General features: G+C 47.0%; 4 protein-coding genes across 9 annotated transcripts; 3 read left to right on the forward strand and 1 right to left on the reverse strand.

Moving 5' to 3' along the window:
* Positions 1–1,140: 1,140 nt before the first annotated feature.
* On the forward strand, positions 1,141–2,466 carry LOC118509143 (replication protein A 32 kDa subunit). The gene is made up of 4 exons (XM_036049349.1): positions 1,141–1,262; positions 1,346–1,558; positions 1,651–2,077; positions 2,152–2,466. Exons 1-4 carry the CDS (start codon positions 1,181–1,183, stop codon positions 2,231–2,233), a joined length of 804 nt encoding a protein of 267 aa, XP_035905242.1. The 5' UTR covers positions 1,141–1,180; the 3' UTR covers positions 2,234–2,466.
* Positions 2,467–2,794: 328 nt separating this feature from the next.
* On the reverse strand, positions 2,795–8,831 carry LOC118509141 (GATOR complex protein Wdr59). Of its 4 annotated transcripts, none has more exons than XM_036049345.1 (5): positions 6,816–8,830; positions 6,429–6,727; positions 6,239–6,371; positions 5,502–5,531; positions 2,795–4,749 (listed from the first exon to the last, which is right to left on the reverse strand). In XM_036049345.1, exons 1-5 carry the CDS (start codon positions 8,691–8,693, stop codon positions 4,180–4,182), a joined length of 2,910 nt encoding a protein of 969 aa, XP_035905238.1. In that variant the 5' UTR covers positions 8,694–8,830; the 3' UTR covers positions 2,795–4,179. The 4 variants fall into 4 exon arrangements, 3 of the variants coding, with proteins under 3 accessions (XP_035905238.1, XP_035905239.1, XP_035905240.1); XR_004905844.1 differs by having other exon boundaries at positions 4,634–4,749; positions 5,502–6,062; positions 6,816–8,831; XM_036049346.1 differs by lacking the exon at positions 5,502–5,531.
* Positions 8,832–9,072: 241 nt separating this feature from the next.
* Positions 9,073–11,299, forward strand: LOC118509142 (guanine nucleotide-binding protein-like 1). The gene is made up of 4 exons (XM_036049348.1): positions 9,073–9,276; positions 9,376–9,728; positions 9,794–9,940; positions 10,019–11,299. The coding sequence occupies exons 1-4, from the start codon at positions 9,198–9,200 to the stop codon at positions 11,201–11,203; spliced, it is 1,764 nt and encodes a 587-aa protein (XP_035905241.1). The 5' UTR covers positions 9,073–9,197; the 3' UTR covers positions 11,204–11,299.
* Positions 11,300–12,234: 935 nt separating this feature from the next.
* On the forward strand, positions 12,235–19,422 carry LOC118509145 (40S ribosomal protein S5). 3 transcript variants are annotated; one of them, XR_004905845.1, is made up of 19 exons: positions 12,308–12,343; positions 13,007–13,205; positions 13,327–13,665; positions 13,977–14,075; positions 14,250–14,840; positions 15,093–15,156; positions 15,439–15,509; positions 15,782–15,843; positions 16,053–16,144; positions 16,338–16,410; positions 16,621–16,662; positions 16,879–16,949; positions 17,229–17,303; positions 17,618–17,726; positions 17,951–18,035; positions 18,321–18,428; positions 18,735–18,790; positions 18,999–19,049; positions 19,307–19,422. XR_004905845.1 is itself a non-coding variant. In XM_036049356.1 (5 exons), exons 2-5 carry the CDS (start codon positions 13,011–13,013, stop codon positions 14,316–14,318), a joined length of 702 nt encoding a protein of 233 aa, XP_035905249.1. In that variant the 5' UTR covers positions 12,235–12,343; positions 13,007–13,010; the 3' UTR covers positions 14,319–14,641. The 3 variants fall into 3 exon arrangements, 2 of the variants coding, with proteins under 2 accessions (XP_035905249.1, XP_035905250.1); XM_036049356.1 differs by lacking the exons at positions 15,093–15,156; positions 15,439–15,509; positions 15,782–15,843; ... (9 more) ...; positions 18,999–19,049; positions 19,307–19,422 and having other exon boundaries at positions 12,235–12,343; positions 14,250–14,641; XM_036049357.1 differs by lacking the exons at positions 12,308–12,343; positions 15,093–15,156; positions 15,439–15,509; ... (10 more) ...; positions 18,999–19,049; positions 19,307–19,422 and adding an exon at positions 12,641–12,825 and having other exon boundaries at positions 14,250–14,641.
* The last annotated feature ends 285 nt before the right edge of the window (positions 19,423–19,707 follow it).

Genomic DNA, 19,707 nt, shown 5'->3' on the forward strand with positions numbered 1-19,707 from the left:
CTCGCTTTGGAGCAAAAGCGATCCTCATCCGTAGACAGCGAGCATCGGGATAAAATTAATAGCAACGTGATTAAATGCTTGCAAACGGTGGAATAGAAATTGATCAAACGTGCCTGCATCTGCAACTCGAGCAAAGTGGAGCATTGGGAGGGGTTTTGCAGGATCTCTCTCGCTTGGTGTTTCCCTCCACGGAAGAGGTTCCTACAGGTTCCCATATAAATATCCCGCTGCTAGCTGTGGAGCCCTCGGGGAGCGACAGGAACGAAGATGCGCATACATCCCCAATGTATGCGTATGTTCCCACCTCGTTTCAATCGAACATCGTTTCGCGATCATCATCATCTGCACCCGGCAGAGAGAGAGAGACAAAGAGTATCCGTGGCGATTTTGTCTGGGTTGGAAGTGCTTCCATTTCCATGGATCGATTTCGACTCCCTTCGTCGCCCTCTAGGAAGACCGATCACCATAAATTAATCTCACTCGAAATGTATTACGCTAATGACGCGACATTCTAATGGGGAAAAGCGTACCACGGGCTGGGAACCGATCCTCATGCGTGTAGACTGTTTGTGTCCCTCGCAGACTCGCAGACTACATCGTATCGTTACACCTGCAGCTTCCTGGTCGGGGGCACTGGGGGGTTGGGGTATTGTGTGAAGTGTTATAAATAATTTTCCAATATTGCATGTGCCAACAAGCATCGTATGATTAGCCGACGCTGCCAGACAGTACGGCTACAGCCGAGTCGGATGTTGGGCAGGTTCAGGAGGAGTTCAGATGTCTAGGATGATTTTTTGTGTAAACCAAAATTATACTACCAGCATGATGAATGCAATCTTCGCGGTTTGGATATCTCAATTCCACACGGGACTTCTACCTATCCAAAAGCATTTGCGAGAGATCTTAATGAAATCTTTCCATACCGTACCATCTTTAAATCTTATAAGTTTCGTTTTATGTTGAAGATCAGCATGAATTTGTTGCTTCAATGTATTCCGACCTTAATACTAAACTTTCGCATCCAATTCGTAATAACAATTTGATTTTATTTCGTAGTTAAAGTAACCGCCACAAACTGAAATTCAAAATTCTGAAACATTTCAACCGCCAAAATGTCAAATCCGTTCTGTCAGCGCGATACGATCTGTCAAACGAATACAGCGCGATCCGACCCGTTTACATGCCGGACCTGTGTTTGGGCGCCAATTCAAGTAAATCCTTGTTGTGTTGTTTTTACCTCTCGCCAAAAATGAACGATAGCTGTAAGTACTGTCTTTGGATGCAATTATCGTACATTTCGACTCACCTTATCCATTTTCCGATGCCTCCCGATGCCGGGTTTCAGTTGGTGCCGGTGGTTTTACCACATCCGGTGGTGCTGGATCCGAGAACAAAGCGGAAGGTGTCCTGCCGCTCGTCATCCAGCAGGTGCTAGAATCGTCGGACAGTGGCATAACGCTGTTCGGACATCAGTATGCGATGGTTACGCTGGTGGCCATCATACGGAATGTCGAGTACTCGTCAACCAAAGTCACTTACCAGCTGGAAGATCATACAGGTATGTAACGCCACCTCCGGGAACATGGGCACTGCGCGCGCACCCCGGAGAAGATCGATCCTCCGTCTCACTGCTCACGCTCATTCAAACAGGCCAAATTGATGCACACTTCTGGATCGAAGAGGATGGTGCCACCAGCACGCCAAGCATTGTACCGCAGTCCTACGCACGGGTCGTCGGATCGGTAAGGAACCAGGGCGGCACGAAAGCGATCATGATATTCAAGATCGATCAGATTGATTCGCCGAACGAAGTTACCACCCATCTGCTAGAGGTGCTGCACTCACGGTACAAGGGAGAAGAGAACAGCAAGCGTAAGACGGAACCCGGCCTGGATACGAACGCTAACGCGGCCTCGAACGGTGGTTTCATGGAATCCGATTCGGTCGGTGCATCGCTCGGTTTGAACGGAAAGCAGCTGGCCGTGTACAAAGTGATTAAAAACCATGTCTCCGATATTGGCATCAGTCGCAAGGAGTTGCAAGCCAAATTTTCACACATCAATCCTTCCGAGATGCAGTAAGTTTCGAGTGCGCTTTATCCATCGTTGCATGTTGGCAAAACTAACCGGGACTTTTGTCCACTACTTCCAGGAGCATCATTGACCACATGGGACAGGAAGGAATGATATACACCACAGTCGACACCGAACATTTCTTTTGTGTGGACGCATAAAACGCGCGGTTCGTTGGTCGCGTTGCTTTCATTCTTCTTTCTCATTCCCATCACTAAATAATAAAGATTGAATTGATACTCTCCTAACCAACTCGTGGACTGAAAGAATCCGTGATAGTTTCGTGGGAATCATCATGATAACGGGGGTATGAGATCTGATACTCATAGAAGAGCATATAATCCTGCGCCCCTTTTGTAATCATTTGTTTAAATACATATTACATAGTATTTTCAAATCAACTTTGTATTCAATTGTTCTCAGTTTTACAAACTCAAGAAGTTGCCAAGGACTGCCATTCCTGGCTTTCCATGATTAGATTTTACCTGTACCTGGATAGTAATTCCTGCATACGCGTAGGCAGATTGAGATGGGATTTCAATCCCTGTCCTGCCGTGTGAAGATCGGCACCGCTGTTGAATCGTTCTGTAAAAAAAGATTTTGTTTTTTACCGCTACAGTAAACAAACATTAATGCCACAAGCTGTCATTGTCGCTGACCGCACGTCCGCACACTGTGCAGCGTTCGGGGAAATGTCACAACAATCACAAAGCCGGGCCAACTTTCGTTTTGGATTGTTTTGTTTATCTTTCGTTCGTTCTGCTAAATCGCTATCTTTTCCAACGATTTGATCTTAAAATGTAGCAGCAGTAGTCCTGTGAGGGCAAAAACAAAGCTATAAGCAATCTACTAGTGAGGGATCGAAAACACCACCACCTCAAACCGAGTGCCACGATGGTACTGGCCGCAATAGGCGACTTTATATACAACTTTTACTGCCTGGTGCACCAACTCGTCACTATTGTTAGCTACGCCGGCTATATACTATATTACATCATCCACAATGTAGCGTGGATCGTGCTGTGGTGTTTGCAGAATGTAACCGCCTTCACGCAAATCGTCTACGAAGACAATCGCCATCTAATCCAGGATGCACAAGCGTTCCTCGCCGGTACGTCCCAGTTTTTCATCACCAATATCGGAAAGGTAGCCAGTGCCGTTCTCTTCGTCGGCCGAGCAATTTACAATGGAACAATCGCCTTTCTGTCGGTGCTGAAGCTGAGCGTTTGGGGTGTAAAGCAGGCCCTGATACTGACCGGAGACGCGGTATGGATGCTGTTCACCGCCCCATACCAGGTGATGGTTTTGATCGATGCAAAGCTGGGCGATGGATGGGAACTACTGCAACAAGCTGCACGGAACTTGGGCGATGCATTGGTCGCTGCACTGCTCACTGTGAAACAGTTCATTTGCCAGGAGGTACCGGCACAGTCGGCCTGGGGCTTGCTGCTGCTGGCGCTTCTCTACCAATACCCGAAACCGATGGTAGTAACGCTCAATTACTTTAAGCAGATGGTACACTCTGGGTACTGTTTCGTACGGCCCAAACTTCAACGAACGTACAGCTTGACGGTCAACTATCTGTGGAATGTATACAGAATGCGAAATCGGAACGCTACCGGTAGCGTGAGACGACCCGATCGGGCTGAAGAAGACTGCAATCGTTCGACGGTAGGAAACTGCATCATCTGCGAAGACAATGAGCGTACCGTTGCGTTCATTCCCTGCGGGCATCTTTGTGTGTGTAAAGCCTGCGCGAGAGAACTGTGTTACTACAATCCGCTGTGTCCGCTGTGCCGCAAGTTTATCGAGCGAAAGCTCGAGGTTTACCTTTGAAGACTGTGTAGAACAAATAGTAACCAAGAGGCATACATCGGAGTTGGAAGGGAAGTAAAAATGACATTACATTAAGGCGTATCTTTAAGCAAATAAAGAATTGATAAACAAGAACGACACGGCCGGTCTTGAATAGTAGTTTAACATTTCCTTCCGAAACCACGTGTACGATCTTTGATTCGAATTTCAAACAAAACAGTTTCATTTACAACAACTTGCCATATGTCCTACGACTCATCAAACTGTACAAACAATGTTCCCCCGATGGAATCTACAAATTACAAAGCTTTGAACTTTTGCTCAAACACGGACATCCGCACCCGGTAGCGCACACGTCGTGCCGCTCGAACCATATCCGCATATGCTCCGTATGGCCCCCGTGGCCACAGTGCAGGCAGGCGTTCGCCGCACCGCGCACCGGCAAACGGCACAGGCTGCAGTACAGTACCGGCTTCTTGCAGCTCGCACAGGCCGGCGCTCCGACCCGGCAGCAGTTTAAGCATTCCGTCACAAACTCCACACAGCGCGGTGTGTCGACGTAGCTGGACAGATACTTGAGCACTTTGGCCCGCTGCACCAGCAACCCCCACCGGTACAGCATTTCCGCGTAGCTTCGCTTGAAGTTATCGTACAGGTAGCGGTTGCTATCGCCGAGCAAGCACCTGGTGCCGATGTCACCGCCGAACCCGACGACCGCCGACGATGATCCGCCGAGCCGTATATCATCCAGCGAGTCGGACCACGAGTTGCTGCGCAGATGCTTCAGCTGCTGGGCCAGTATCCAGCCCTGGTTGGAGGATGGATCGACCGGAAGGATCGTGTGGTACGGTGAACCGCTTGGCTGCATTCGACGAACCGCGGGCGCACGTAAAAAAGGAAGGAAGTAAAGCAACAACGTACAACATTATTAAACGATTGAGCGTGCTCGGTGGAGAGTGTGTGAGAGGAAGGGGAACCACACACACACACACACACACACACAAGATCCGGCACGTTCACAGATACAGGAATGCGAAGATGGCGTAAGCACATTTCCACAGCACACAGAGATACACCAAAGGGAAGTACAGGACAAGCGAGGACGCAAACAGGATGCTTGCGCATCGACAGGCGGTCGCCAGATGGAAGCTAGCCAGGATTTAAATGTACATGTATGTATGTGAGGTTAGCGCAGGAGAGCATTCCGAGATGAGTGTCACCGATGCTAAGACGCAGGAACTTTCGTTGAGGAAGTGGGAGTTAGAGCGGGGACCGCGACCGGACAGACCGCGGAAGCAAAGGGACATCGAGACACAAAACCAAAAGCACGTAAAAGCAACACAAATTGTACAAAACCGATGGACGGGCAAGCGGGACAGAAGCGTCAGTATGTGGTTCCAGGTTTCCCGGTTTCACACAAGCACACACACGCACACACAGAAGAGTCGCAGACAGTTTTACACGAGCGCAGATTAAGCGTATCTTGGTTCCGGTTTTGCAGATGGGATGGAAGTTTTGGAGCCAGCGTTTTTCGCGTTTTTTGTTTTGTTTGTTTTGTTTGCTTGCTTTGGCAACAATCACAGCCGGATTAACAGTGTAATATACCTGATTTACCTTAATTTTTCGATGACCGCTAAGTAAGTGCTATAATGAAGGGTTGAAGGAAAGAAACAATTAAAAAGCTAACGGAAGAAGATAAAATACACTACCGGGGGCTTTCATTAGCTAATGCCCCTACCCAACCCACCAGGGGCAGTAAAAGGGATAGGGATAACTACCCGCTGAAGCCATGGTTGAGGGACAGTGGAGAGAAAGGGTACCCGGGAGTGGGGAGGGGGGGTGTTGAGGAAACATTCAAAGGGAAGATGGACTGTATGTAAAGATATGTATATATGTAGTCGGGCTGTTGGATGAATTCATTAGTATTGGGCGAACAATCTTCTTCCCGTTTGCTGATTGGGTTTTGCCATGTGTTAGTTAAATTTTGTCGTCCAAAAAATGCGTTGAACCGGATGAACTAATCGAGCAACCGGAAGCATCATCCGGATTGGAAGAGGGAACGACCGCGCACATCCAGCACCATATGCCATGGAACAAAAGTGTTATCAACCAACAGCAACTAGTCCCCGTACCCGTACATGCGCCTATCGTAAAACTCGCCGCATTTAGAGAGGCCTAAATAAGGTTTTTTTGCCAGGAAAAACAAAACGGGAAGAAAATAAATCGCAACTCGGAAGCGGACCGTTTTACGTAGCGTTTTGCTGCTTCCGAGCAAGCGGCTTGGCAGCATGAAGAACTAGCAGCATGTTCGACCGATGTGACCGATTTTTTTTCGGGCGACTTACACTTACACTTTGGTTAATGGATTTGCTGCTCGAACTGGAGCTCATCGACAGCTCCAGTGCGGATGGGCAGTGGCGACCGAACGCACAGCAAAGCATTGCCGCCGTCTGTACATCGTGGATGCGGGCAAAGTGATGAATGCTAAAAACCGAGAGTTCGATCATCGTTTGCTTTAGCTATCAACTGCCAGATACGTACAGCGACTCCAGGAGACTTTTGGCGAACGGATTCTGAGCGCACAGCATGTCGTCGTCCGTCTCGAACTCGGTGCTCGGTTGTGCGATCATTTCGGCCAGCGACCAGCACTGTACCAGATCCGGTCGACCGTACTTTTCCGCCGCGGCACGATTATGGCGACACATTTCGGCCACGTTTGTGGTGTTGATGATGTAGTGTTCCGCCAGCTCGCGACTTACGTAGAGGATCTTCGACACGTCGTATACGTGCACGGGCGATACGTTGATTTTGACCGACGATCCTCGGTGGCGCGATGATTTCTGAGGGGGGGTGGGGGAGGATAAAAGAAAAGGAATTTAGTTTTAGACCTACAAATCGGTTTACGTTCTTGAGTAGTTGCACGCTTACCCTATCCGGCAGATAAAACGATGACGTGCTAGGATCCCGATGAGCGTACAGAATGGGTTGCGATCCCATCACGTTCCCCAGATAACCACCGCTCAGTGCCGACAGTGCTCTCGGTGTCGTGTTTTGCTGCTTCAAGCTAATGCGTTTCGTGTTCAGCGGACGCGAGAACGTTACGAGGATGCCCACCTGGCTAAACCGAACCCCAGAGGTTTTGGGGAATGGTACACACGCATCGTGCAGTGCACTACTGAGCGCACCTTCCAGCCGGGGCGACTGTAGCCGCAGATGGCGATCTCCATTGTTGAACGATTTCTTCAGCTGATTCACCAACGCCCGCAAACACTGCTCCAGACACGTGCGACCCTTTTTCACACGCTGACTGGCGGTGGTCCGCAGAACCTTCATGAGCGTCACGGAAAGCGCATCGTCCAGCGAAGTTCCCTGACAGTAGTGAAACTCCGGCACCGTCCCGTTGTTCGGGTAGAGCGGTGGAAAGTTCACCTGCAACATGATCACGTACCCATTGACGGAGATTCGTACGGTGGCGGTACGCTTGATCGGATCCAGCACCTCAATGTCGATGTGCGGAATGTTGGGGTTTAGCAGCGAAAATTCGTGCTGCAACGAAACCGACGGTTGCTTCTCGCGCATCGGACTCTTCGGGCAGCCGGACAGCGTAAATTTGCCGGAACTACTGGGTAGGCCTCCGCCATTCCCCCCATTACTGCCAGCCTCCTCGATCATGAACCCGTCGTCATCGTCCGGTGGGTAGCGTTCGCACAGCTTCCGTACCTCCTCGTCGATGCGCCAGATGCGTATGGTTTGGTCGCGCGACCACGTAATCAGCTCGGGATCGTGAATGTCCTTCCGGCCCCAGGCAAAGTCCAGCACGACGTCCGTATGCCCGACCAACGCGCAAATGGGCGCGTCCTGCTTGGAGTTGTTCCACATCAGGAGACTGTTCTCGCCGCGCCCCTGCTGCGGAACGCTGGTCGTAACCAGACCGTCCGCAAACGGGGTGTACCGGGCCCGCCACACTGGACAGGACGTCGTGATGATTTTCTCCGCCCGGCGCGGGTTGTTTATGTCGAAGTATTTCACCGTACCGTCCTGGCTAGCGGTGGACAGGCTCGTCTCGTGATCGTGGCTCCAGTTGATACCGTGGATGCGCGACAGATGCGCCGTTATGTACTGTATCGGACACGAACCTTTGCGCTGGTCCCAGATGCGCAGGTCGCCATCGTGGGCCGTGGCGACCAGATTCCCCGAGACCCGATTAAAACCCACCTGACTGGCACCGGACATACAGACCGCACTCAGCGACAGTACCGGCTTCCGGGGATCGCGCAGATCCCACAGATGCGTGAACGTGTCGATCGAGCAACTGGCCAGAAGGTGCGGCACCTTCGAGTGCCAGTCGATGTCCGTTATCATTCGGGTGTGCGCTCGAAGCGAGTGCTGCAGGGTCGGTTCGCCGGAGCGCCACGTGACGACCTCGATCTGCTGGCAGGTAGCGATCGCACAGTACTCCTGACTGTTCTGGCAGATGGCCCATTCGGCGGCCGTCACCTCATACTTCGAGTGGCGCTGAAACTTTCGCAGCCCACAGTCGATCGTATCGTCCATGCGCGGGTTGCTGGCGTCCGTACACTCGTAGTCACGCAGTGACTGCAGGGCGAGCAGTCGCCGACCGGCCAGCAGTATCCACGAACCGGTCCAATCGACGGACATTACGTTCGCCTGCAGATCGCGGTACTCCCGCACCCAGGAACTTTTGCGCTGCAGACATAATGGCTCGCTGCCGACGGTTCCCGCACCACCGACACCGATCAAACCGCCCAAACTTCCGCCAGCGCGCGACTCGGTAAAGGATGACATTTTCGCACGTAATTACGCGATCATGTCGGAATCCATCGCTGATAAGGTGATAATTGAACAAGAAAATACGCTAAATTTGCTGCTGCTGTTTGTACGGGGCTGTTGTTTATATTGTTATCGCAGATTGAGCTATTGACAGGATTGACATTTCGTTTGACGGCCGAGATGACAGGTGTGGTGTAGCGGACTGTTTTGAATTATTTTCAAAAAGAAAGTCAACGTTTTCTTATTAAAAATTATAACTAGAGTGAGCCTAAATTATTCACAATCATTTTTGTGATCTATGATTTTAGATTTTGTCCTTTATGCTCTTCGAACACGAGATTCAAATTAAACAATGTGGTGCAAATGTGGCGTTGTAACCAGATGTAAACAAACCAGTTTGACAACTTCCTTTATGCCGAACGAAAACGCAAAAACACCAAAACGGTGCCGGGAGGGATCTATTTCGGAAACGTGATTGTTTAATCGACAGCCAGTAAAAAACCAACAAAAGGATTCATCATGCCCCAGGGAAGGCGCAAGGTGGCATTCAGTGGAAAGCAGAAGAAACAACAGCTGTTAGCGAAAAAACAAGCCAAAAGTAAGCGATCCGCCTGCCGTGGGCGAAGGTTCTAGATGTATGCAAAGTAGTGTTAAAATTAATCGATTTACTTTACTTCCTTCCCTCCGCAAAACGCAGGTAGCACATCGCACAATTTAATCCGCAACCTTAAGGATGAAGAATCGAGCGATATCAGCGAGGACAGCGATATGCCCCGGACGTTCGGTGAAAACATCGAAAAGATCAATATGCAACCGTTGAAGGATCCGCGCAGCAAAACGAACCGCTACGTGCTACAGTTCCACCGGGAAACGCCGAAGGAGCTGCGAGAATTGAAGGAAGAGGCCCGGAAGGGATTGGAGTATCGGAGCGAGAAGGAGATGGAACTGGGGGACAACTTTTTTCAGCGGTATGATTTTCCCACCCGACCCAAGTGGTGCTACGAGATGTCTAAGGAGCAGTTGGATGGGAATGAGAATCGATACTTTTTTGTAAGTTCGACAAAATGAAAGTTTTTGGAATGTTTCATTGAAATGGTTCTACTTTTCGTTTGCAGAAATACGTTACAAAGCTGGAGAAAGATCATTACGATGATATGAAATCGCTGAGCTTCTGTGAGTTGAATCTGGAAACGTGGCGTCAGTTGTGGCGTGTGTTAGAGCTGTCGGACATAGTTTTAATCATTGTGGATGCCCGTTTTCCTGTACGTGTCTCATCGTTGGTACGATGTAGCATGAATTAATATTCCATTTTTCTCGTTCTCTCCCTTTCCATTCTCCAGACACTAATGTTTCCTCCGTCGCTGTACAAGTACGTGACGGAAGAGCTTGGCAAAGGTATGATGCTGGTCATCAACAAGATTGACCTGGTGGAAGCCGAGGCGGTGCTAGCCTGGAAGCAGTACTTCGAGCAAAAGTATCCGCAAATCAAGGTGGTGCTGTTCACGTCCTACCCTTCGTACAATTTGCGCGGCAAGCAGGAAAGCAAGTTCGGGCTCAAAATTCGTCGCCGGCGGGGCCGCATGCGTATGGCGGCGGAAGGCGCACAGCAGATCTATGACGTTTGCCGCAAGTACGTTGGCGACGAGGTGGATTTGGGTTCGTGGGAGCAAAAGATCCTGGAAGAACGGAACGCTCCCATGGACGTGGACGGGGACGACGATGAGAAGGTCATTGCCGAGCGGACCCACGAGGAGGAGAAAGATTTCGCCTTCGAAGAGCCGGTAAAGTTTAGAAATGGAGTACTCACGATCGGTTGCGTCGGGTTTCCGAACGTTGGAAAATCGTCGCTGCTGAATGCCGTCATGGGCCGGAAGGTGGTTAGCGTAAGCCGCACGCCGGGTCACACGAAACACTTTCAAACGATTTTTCTAACCAACACGGTCCGGCTGTGTGATTGTCCGGGTTTGGTGTTTCCTTCCTCAACGCCTCGACGGTTGCAAGTGCTGATGGGAAGTTACCCGATCGCACAACTCCGCGAACCGTACGGTTCAATCCGGTTTCTTGCGGAGCGTCTCGATTTGGTGCAATTGCTTGCGCTGAAGCACCCGGAGAATGATAATGACGAATGGTCACCGATCGATATTTGTGACGCTTGGGCAATCAAACGTGGATTCCTAACGGCGAAAGCGGCTCGACCCGACACGTACCGGGCAGCGAACAGTATTCTCCGGATGGCACTGGACGGAAAAATTACGCTCTCCCTTAAGCCTATCGGCTACCATCAGGAGAAGGAGCGGCTGGCCACCGATCCGGGGCTGGCGAGGGTGAAAGAAATTCAAGCGATCGTTGAGAACGATGGTCACGAGGATGAGGACGATTTCTTTTCGGACACGGACACGGAAGATGTGGCCGGGGTTAGCAATGACGGAGACAATGAGGAAGATGAGGATGCGAACAGCACGCTTTCGCCACCGGCCAGTTCCAGCACTGTGAATCCGTTCGATCTACTCGGCAGTCCTGAGTAAGGGAAAGAACCGTCGGAGGTATTACTATCAAATTGTGTAAATCGTGTTTTAAATCATACTGGTCCGCTTTCAATAAATACGTTCAAGTTACCTAAACTGTAGTTGATTTATTGCCAAATCCTCGCCGAGTTGAATCTCGATGCTTTAGTACCTCGGCCCTATCTTGCGAGTCATCACAGTCTTGATCTCTATGTGTAAAATGTTCTGCTTCGTAATCTGTACTCTGAGACAGCGATCCCTACAGATGTCCGGGCCTTAGTAGCAATCCCTCCTATTTCTTCCTTCGACAACTGTGACAAAGGATGCATCCGCCTGAAACGACTCAGGCCCTTAGAAAAAAATAGCGAAATCCGACGGGAAATTGTTTTGGGAATTTATGAGCACTACGAGCACATAGATAGAGTCAGCGGGAGTGTCCTACATACAGAAAACTAGAATATCCGATATGAAATGTATAAGAACTATGGCGCTCAAAGTGTTTCTACAACAAACTATTTCTACACCACTCCAAGCACGCAATACAGGTAAAAAAGTAGAATTAAAACCATCTTTTTTATCATGCTAGCTCATGAAACCACAAATTTTAGAGATAGCCAAAGCAAATGCCATGTGGCTTCCGTTTGGAGTGTGTGGATGTTGTGGTTCCGAGGCAAATGAAAACCGGGAGCTCCTTTTTTTTGATGGAAGAGAAACATATTTTTTGGAAAACTGCTACACGGGATACCGCCAATTATTATCGTTTATATAATTAACGAAAAAAGCACAATCAATTAAATTTAAATGTGTTCAATTTTAGAGCAATTGTTGAGGAAAATTAAGAGTTATCCTTCAAATGTTTTCGTTATTATATGCAATTTTTCTCGCACCAAGTAGATAAATAAGGCAATTTGCATTAGAAATATGCAAATACAGAGTCGTTCGCTTTGTTTCGAGATTTAATTTTAAGTTATTTTATTAATTTAAAAAATCTAGCGCGAGTCGACCACTGTGCAGCAGGTATTTTGATCGTTATGTCGATTTGGTCGACTTCCTGCGAACTGTCAAACGTACCCGCTACCAACATGGACGTGCAAATCGTCCCGCACCGAACTGACAAACTCTCTTTCCGGCTAACGCCACTGTTAAACAGACGTGTTGAAAGTAAATAAGATGAAACATTTTCCATTTTCTCCGGTAAAACGGCACGAATTCGTGAAACGGTGCATTTCACCGGTGCGTGGAAACATTCGGCGTGCAGAACGTTGTGAATTTCGTGTGAAAATCGGCACGGGTGATTGTTAATTTTCGTGCAAAATGTTCATCACCGAGTGCCGACCGTCCGTACCTACCGTGTGCAGTTGATAGGGGTTGAGGAGGAACGGAGAGGGAGGAGAGGAGTGTGGACGAGGAGGACTGGTCGGGTAGCTCGTAGCTGTCAGACCGTCTATTCGTTCATTTCCTCCTCGACCATCCTGGCGCACGTGTCGTTTTCTTGAGCCGGCTCAGACTTGCTTGCTGCCCAAGAACCAAGAGGCTTGATGTTCTTAAAGCAATTAAGCCAAAGATTGTTAAACTTTAAAACAGTTATCAAGTGACGGTACCGAATCCTAAACGTTTTGCACGGTTGAATAGTTTTGCCTGTGGTAACGAATTCGTGCCCAACATTCGCTTTTTCTCTCCGAACGTGTTGACCGCGTGGTTTCGAGAAAGCAAACCGGAAGCCCGGTTTTTCTTTTTTGTTGGGTTAGCTTCGTGTGTACTAAGCGGTGCATTTCTTTTCTCGATACCACCCACCACCCCCCTGTGTGCATTACCATCGAACAGCACCATGGCTGACGAAGCGTTTGAAAACTTCGATGAGGATGCGACGGCACCGCAGGAGGTCGACGAGACCGCGCAGGATGACCAGGTGGCTCAGGTCTACGAGGAAGCTCCCGTAGTCCAGACGGCTGAGCTGCCCGAAATCAAGCTGTTCGGCCGATGGAGCAGTGATGATATCGATATTTCCGACATTTCCGTTTCGGTGAGTATATTACGGCTTGTGGCGGGGGTCTTTCTTTCAACGAAAATCTCCCAAAAAACCCACGCGTTTTTGGATTCCTTCGTGCACGGCATTAATCGGGTTCGGTTCGCTCGCTCCGCAGGATTATATCGCCGTGAAGGAGAAGCACGCCAAATACCTTCCCCACTCGGCTGGTCGCTATGCGGCCAAGCGTTTCCGCAAGGCCCAGTGCCCGATCGTCGAGCGTTTGACCAACTCGCTGATGATGAAGGGACGCAACAACGGCAAGAAGCTGAAGGCGGTGCGCATCGTGCGTCACGCGTTCGAGATCATGCATCTGCTGACCGGCGAAAATCCTCTGCAGATCGTGGTCCACGCCATCATCAACTCGGGCCCGCGCGAAGACTCCACCCGTATCGGTCGTGCCGGTACCGTCCGTCGTCAGGCCGTCGATGTGTCTCCTCTGCGTCGTGTGAATCAGGTAAGGCTATCGGATTTCTCAACCCATTTCAACCATGTCGGTGTCGTCCCTTCCTGTACCGAATCTTAGGCATATTGGGTAGGCACAATCACAAAGCAGCCTGCATTCAATTCCAAAAGGTTCGGAAAGTAGGCATCATCCGCGGCATGGTCCGCTCGGTTCGATTTACGTTAAACCAACTTTACACTATTGGTTCAAGGTGTGACCGAGTGATCTGCTACAAACATACTGTGTACATGTCTCCCCCAGTTCCCTACAATTCGCCACACCGAATTTGGTCCGCTAACACGTGGTTTTCTATCTGTTTTTAGGCTATCTGGCTGCTGTGCACCGGAGCTCGCGAGGCTGCATTCCGTAACATCAAGACCATTGCCGAATGTTTGGCCGATGAGCTGATCAACGCCGCGAAGGTAAGTGGCCGAAATCCTACTACTTTGGACTCCGAAATTTGTCCCAATTCCGCTGGTTACTAATTTTGTTGCCTTTCGAACTTATCCTTCCTTGCCCTATTGTGCGTCGTTTCTCGATTGCTATCGTCCATTTTGTTTTGGTGTAATATACACGGTCGGCAACCTCTACTCCAGGGTTCGTCCAACTCCTACGCCATCAAAAAGAAGGATGAGCTGGAGCGTGTCGCCAAGTCTAACCGATAAAAGGCTTTTTCCATCTCACGCTTGCGTGCGTGCATGCTTGCGTTTGTCCCTTGTGTTGGAAATGGATGGGCTGCGATGAGTGGTGGTATTGCATATTCTCCCTGCCATCCGGGGGGAGTATGGGGTTTGCGGCGACATCTTGAACCCCTAGGTGTGTGTGTGTATCAATACCACCCCGTCATCATCATCGCAGGGGAAAAGAAAAGGGGATTTTGTGTAGCGAGTGTGTGCTAGCTTCTTAATAGCACACGCTTGATGCGTTATCACCCTTGAAAAGAAAAGAGGTGTCAATAAACTAAAAACCAGGAAATCCAAAAAAACAACACGCTGTGGCTCTCTCTAGTTAAGACTTATTTGCTTTTGGTTTTCGATTTTGATAAACCGAAACGACGCACTTTTTGAGGGATGGAAAGTTTTTCGTTTAATTTCTCTACAGGTTGCGCTAATGGGGTGCGGCTGGCGTGCCGGTGACTTGTGAACGACAACACAGAACAAGGAACAATCAATGGAGCCGGTTTAAAGGTAAGCGATTCTCGATTTGTGTGTGTTAAGCCCAGTCAGCATAATTACGTCTCGTCCAACTTAATTCGACTTGGCATTGGTTCTGGTTGGGCAAAAGCACTCCTGCTGTGTGCATAGGTATCTTGGAGACTTGGCATACATCTAAGACTCTACATCGCAAAATGTACTACATTGCAACCATCTCTGTTCGCCATTTACGTGACGGTAAAGCCTTTTTTTTCTAACCACCGTTGTATCGTCTTTACTTTGCAGATGACGCTCTAGAGGACGGATGTGAATTGTACTTGTCTTGCTCTGCTGCAATATTTACCAAAAGGTAAGAGTCAATTTTGTTTTAAAATTAACCTCCCTGCGTCACATTTAACCAATCGAAATGAAACCGAAAAGCCTTTTTTTGTGGTCGTTTCGATAGGATAATGTTGACAATAGTAAGAGAGAAAGGGTAATAAGCCATGATCATAATTTCAGCTCGGTTTCGCGCCTGTACGCTTTAATTGCTGTCGTATTACTACATTAAGCGTGTGTGTTGTGTCTATAAGCTTACTCGAAACCACCGAATGAATGAGTAACAAGCGTTTTGCTTTATCTTTATTTACAGATTGGAAAGCACAACATCCATCCCATCGGAGAGGAGAACGAGTTTGGCTGAATTGAACTTAACTTAAAATGGTAAGTCTCTTGTGCATTAATCAGACGAGGAAGAACAATCCCATGTCCAACTTTGTACTCAGAAAAGATTGGTTTAGAGAAACACACATTCTAGGCTAGCAACATTCCATTGTTGGACTAAAGCAATAGTTGGTACTTTGCAGGGTATGGACTTGCACAATCCTCCTTATCCTCCAACAGTCCAATAACAAACGTATATGGCAGAGGGGAAAAAACCCTTTTCGTAACTGTTATGTATGTACTCATTTCGTTTTCTACTTTCTACTTTGCAGATTCCTTTTTGCAGCGGCCCCGTGAGTGATTGACGGCTAAAGACCCTTGTAAAGAAAAGAAGGTAAGCATTGCTTTATACTGTATGATTTTTCTCGTACCCTGAAAACGCACTTCAATGATGATTCAAAACAGTTATCCCTGGCTTAAACATAATGCTGAAGATTTTATGAAACTGAAAAACAACCTACTTTAAAAAGAAAACCAGTTCGATTCGCATCAATCACCAGTTTCTTTCTCTAATCCTAATAATTTACACCATTCATTTAACAGATCGATTGACAGCAAGCAGCAGTGGTGGAACTCAGTCGACGATAAGCAACGTGGCGATCGTCTCTATTGTACACACACGCACACTATATTAGGTATGTATTTTGCAGATCATTGTAACTGCCATCTTTTTGTACTACCTTATTCTGATGTACCTTATTACCGCCCCAGTCTGAATGTTTCAGTTGAATGGTTATTTTCTGAATTTAAACTGAACCATCGATGTGTTGAGGTTCGAATGTAGGCCACTTTTGCTCTAATCGCCATCTTTTTTTCATCCTCTTTTAGATATCGTGTTGCGGGGTGGAACCTTCTTGATGAAATGTCTGCTGACATCTGAGGAAGCTAGAAAACGATAGTGGTAAGTACCGCACCAATGTTTTTGGAAGTCTTGTAACTTAAGCTTCAACCAAGCTCCCCCTCCTTATGATGTACCTTATTACCGCCCCAGTCTGAATGTTTCAGTTGAATGGTTATTTTCTGAATTCAAACTAAATCATCGCTACATGTGATGGATGGATGGTTGATAAACGTGTGTGTTAATTGTGCTGTTTCGTTCATCTTCTTTCAGATATCCGGGTTGGAACGTCCTATTTACCGTCCATCGAAAATGGTAAGTCTATGAATTGAACTTAAAATTTTACCTATGATCCAACCCTCCAACCCTTTCATGATGAATAGAATGCTCTTTACATAATATAATGTTGAAAAAACATCTATTTCGATTGGTCTTACTGAAGAAAACTCTTACCATAAAGCTCTGTTTAACATTCAACTGTACAATTTATACTTTTTTTTATAATAACATCAAAATCATTTTTTTTTCCAGAAACCCGATCCCACTTGGAAGTGAAGGAATTGTAATGATGATTTGTGCACACAGATCGCGTGCTCTTAAGTGTAAGTGTCGGAATCTTATTGGCCCTCCCTCGCATATGTCCTTCACTAATTCCAAATAGATATCTCAATACGTCTATTTCGATTCGCTTTATGGACTAGACTATACCTACTTTACATATCCTGTTTATTGAGTTACTTTTTTGCCGATACTCTCTAAACGTGGAAAGTACTGTGACATTCACTTTCGTGCAGCTGACGTTTGCCAGCGCCACCGCAAGCAAATGAAATATGTGCAAGTCATTTAATATAGATTTTGTTTTTGCTTTCTATTTCTCTCAGGTGGTGGTGCCCGGTGTATATAATAAAAAAGAGAACATGACATATCGACGTGATGTATCCCCCCCCACTGAACTGGTAAGGTTCCACATCTTGTTTTCAACCGTGTGTTGTCCATACTATTCCATCGCTTTTGTCTTCTTGTACCCTCGGTGTGCAATGCATATCACTGTTGTTCATCACCGCGCTTTATCATTGATGAAGACTATAGTGACTGGGATGCTTCATCCACAGCGGCAGCTGCTCGGGTCTGAGCGTGTACTGACCTGCTGTCAGCAAATAGGCATCCACAGGTGTTTTCTATAGATTTTCATTAGCACCAGAAATACGTTCTATGTAATGCAAGACAGGGGTGCTCACCAAAACACATGTTTTCCTTTCTATTGTTACAGAAATCACAACACCAGGGGAGGGTTCGTGTCGCGTACTGGGAGGCGGTCTGGATGGGATTTGAACCCCCCGCAACTGAACGTTCCTTATCACTAATGTAGAGAGTTAGAGGTACGTAATCTTGCATTTTTGTTTTCCACTTAAAAATTGAACTGAAATGATGGTTTTTAATATACGCAGATTGTCCTAACATTTTGTGAGGACATACAAGTTTTTCGGACTTGCCCTCTCTGATCTATGTTTTGTTTCTCCAAAATGTTTCACCATCGTAATGGCACAGAGGAAGTTACTCATGTCTTTCTTTTTGTTATTGTTTTATTTTATGTTTGCTGTAGTTTTCTCCTAAGCCGGCCATCGGATGAGGGACGACATATTTGGTTGAAGGCTACACACACATCATCCAAATTCAAATCAAGCAAGGTAAGCATTAAAAATGAAGATCGCGAGTGAGCGTGATTGCGTCCCGATTTCAGTCAGTCATTTATGCCGCTAAATGCTTGGCTAAATGATCTCCATTAAGGTGGACAAGATTAAAATGATATCGAGATCAAAAATGGTTTCTGCTTCGTGGCAACGAACATTCCGTGCCAGGAACCTTTCTTTGTATCGACAATTTCATATGTGTTTCTATAAAAGGTGCAAGATATATAAGGTTCTTTTCTCTCTCTCTCTAATATCAATTTGTATCTCTCTTCCCTCTATTAGACTGTGCGGCGAGCAATAGCCGCTTCTTCTTCGGTTGGTACTTCGTCTTCCTGTTGTTACCCGGAATTTAATGTACCGTCGAATTGAATCTGTTCTTATGAAAAAGAGGTAAGTAAAATTGATCGCGCAATCTCACCCTAAAAAACCCCTGTTCATTTCGAATGATTACGTCCAGACTAGAGCTTTCATTTTGCTTACCTCAAAAAGAAGGTTTCAAGAAGGACAAGAGTATATTGTACGAATACAGCGTACAAGAACGCTTTTGGTGCCAATGGCAATGGAATGTAAATTTGCCAGCGCCATCCCCTGTATCCAAAAGCACATTCCCAATCGTGTTATTGATCTATGAATTTGTGTACTGGAACTGGAACTTCATTTTACGATTTTAATGTAATTTTGTCCATGCTATTCCAGGTTTACTTTCGGAGATGATGCTGTTGCATTCATTCGAGGCTCTTCGGAAAGAAAAGGTAAGCATCAAGACCGTCTGTGTATGCGTGTGTGTAACTTTATATTTGCTATGATGTTTCAAGAATATTCCTTTACCTACATTGTCTGATTAGAACAGTGACAGAATAAAATAACTGAACCGTTTCTTAACGTTACACACATTTAAAAAAAGAGGGCATTGACAGTTTCTAACTCACGTCTTTCATCTTTGAATCCCCATTTAAACAGATACGAACTTGATGGACGTGTGAGCATCATTTCAATCGGATATAGGATAAGGTATGTATACTAGAAACAAATTTCCCAAATCACACACGGAAAGCAAAATAAGTTCCCCCTCCCTATAAACTTGATGATAAACAAGAGTATGGTTTCGCTAAAACATTCAAGATGAGAGAGATACAAATATCACATCGTTGATTAGACACTCTTGGCTGGCTGAAATATTTTGTCTTTCCATGTAAAAACGAACGAAATATGATTCTCTCGATCGTTGTATTTTAAATACATTGCCTGCCTTTTTTTCCCCCTTCCAGATTGACTGGATTGGTAGATGCCTTCCTCTGACTCAGGTAAGTAAGATTCTCCATAAAGGATGTGAAAAGTGATTGAAATTAATAAAGGAAACGCGTTGAAGCAAACGAAATATTGAGGTACGTTGTTATATTACATTCGGAGCCGTTCTTTAATCATCCGAAAAGTTGAACGATGGTGGTGTTGCCTTGTAAAATGCGTCTTCAATTGGTTGCTACTGCCTTCCATCATCTCAAGGGAAGTTGTCTCGGATGTCTTGTCCCTTCTCAATGTTGTTTAGGATTCCACGGTCTCTGCCTGGTCTCGTGTTTCCTAGCCAGTGTTGGCCAAAATTCTTCTGGTTACACGTCTTTCTTTCTTGGCCTAACGATCCCTCAAGGTGTCATGTCTGCCTTTCTTCTTA

Source organism: Anopheles stephensi, chromosome 3 (genome assembly GCF_013141755.1).
Source record: "Anopheles stephensi strain Indian chromosome 3, UCI_ANSTEP_V1.0, whole genome shotgun sequence".
Taxonomy (NCBI): domain Eukaryota; kingdom Metazoa; phylum Arthropoda; class Insecta; order Diptera; family Culicidae; genus Anopheles; species Anopheles stephensi.

Coding starts and splice junctions, on each gene's coding strand:
- LOC118509143 (XM_036049349.1), top strand. CDS start 1,181: ATGCCGGACCTGTGTTTGGGCGCCAATTCAAGTAAATCCTTGTTGTGT. Junction 1,263..1,345: donor GCCAAAAATGAACGATAGCT/GTAAGTACTGTC, acceptor GCCGGGTTTCAG/TTGGTGCCGGTGGTTTTACC. Junction 2,078..2,151: donor ATCAATCCTTCCGAGATGCA/GTAAGTTTCGAG, acceptor CACTACTTCCAG/GAGCATCATTGACCACATGG.
- LOC118509141 (XM_036049345.1), bottom strand. CDS start 8,693: ATGTCATCCTTTACCGAGTCGCGCGCTGGCGGAAGTTTGGGCGGTTTG. Junction 6,728..6,815: donor CGTTTTATCTGCCGGATAGG/GTAAGCGTGCAA, acceptor ACCCCCCCTCAG/AAATCATCGCGCCACCGAGG. Junction 4,750..5,501: donor GCGGTCATCGAAAAATTAAG/GTAAATCAGGTA, acceptor CGTCGAATGCAG/CCAAGCGGTTCACCGTACCA.
- LOC118509142 (XM_036049348.1), top strand. CDS start 9,198: ATGCCCCAGGGAAGGCGCAAGGTGGCATTCAGTGGAAAGCAGAAGAAA. Junction 9,277..9,375: donor AGCGAAAAAACAAGCCAAAA/GTAAGCGATCCG, acceptor CGCAAAACGCAG/GTAGCACATCGCACAATTTA. Junction 9,941..10,018: donor TTGTGGATGCCCGTTTTCCT/GTACGTGTCTCA, acceptor TCCATTCTCCAG/ACACTAATGTTTCCTCCGTC.
- LOC118509145 (XM_036049356.1), top strand. CDS start 13,011: ATGGCTGACGAAGCGTTTGAAAACTTCGATGAGGATGCGACGGCACCG. Junction 13,206..13,326: donor TTTCCGACATTTCCGTTTCG/GTGAGTATATTA, acceptor CTCGCTCCGCAG/GATTATATCGCCGTGAAGGA. Junction 13,666..13,976: donor CTCTGCGTCGTGTGAATCAG/GTAAGGCTATCG, acceptor ATCTGTTTTTAG/GCTATCTGGCTGCTGTGCAC.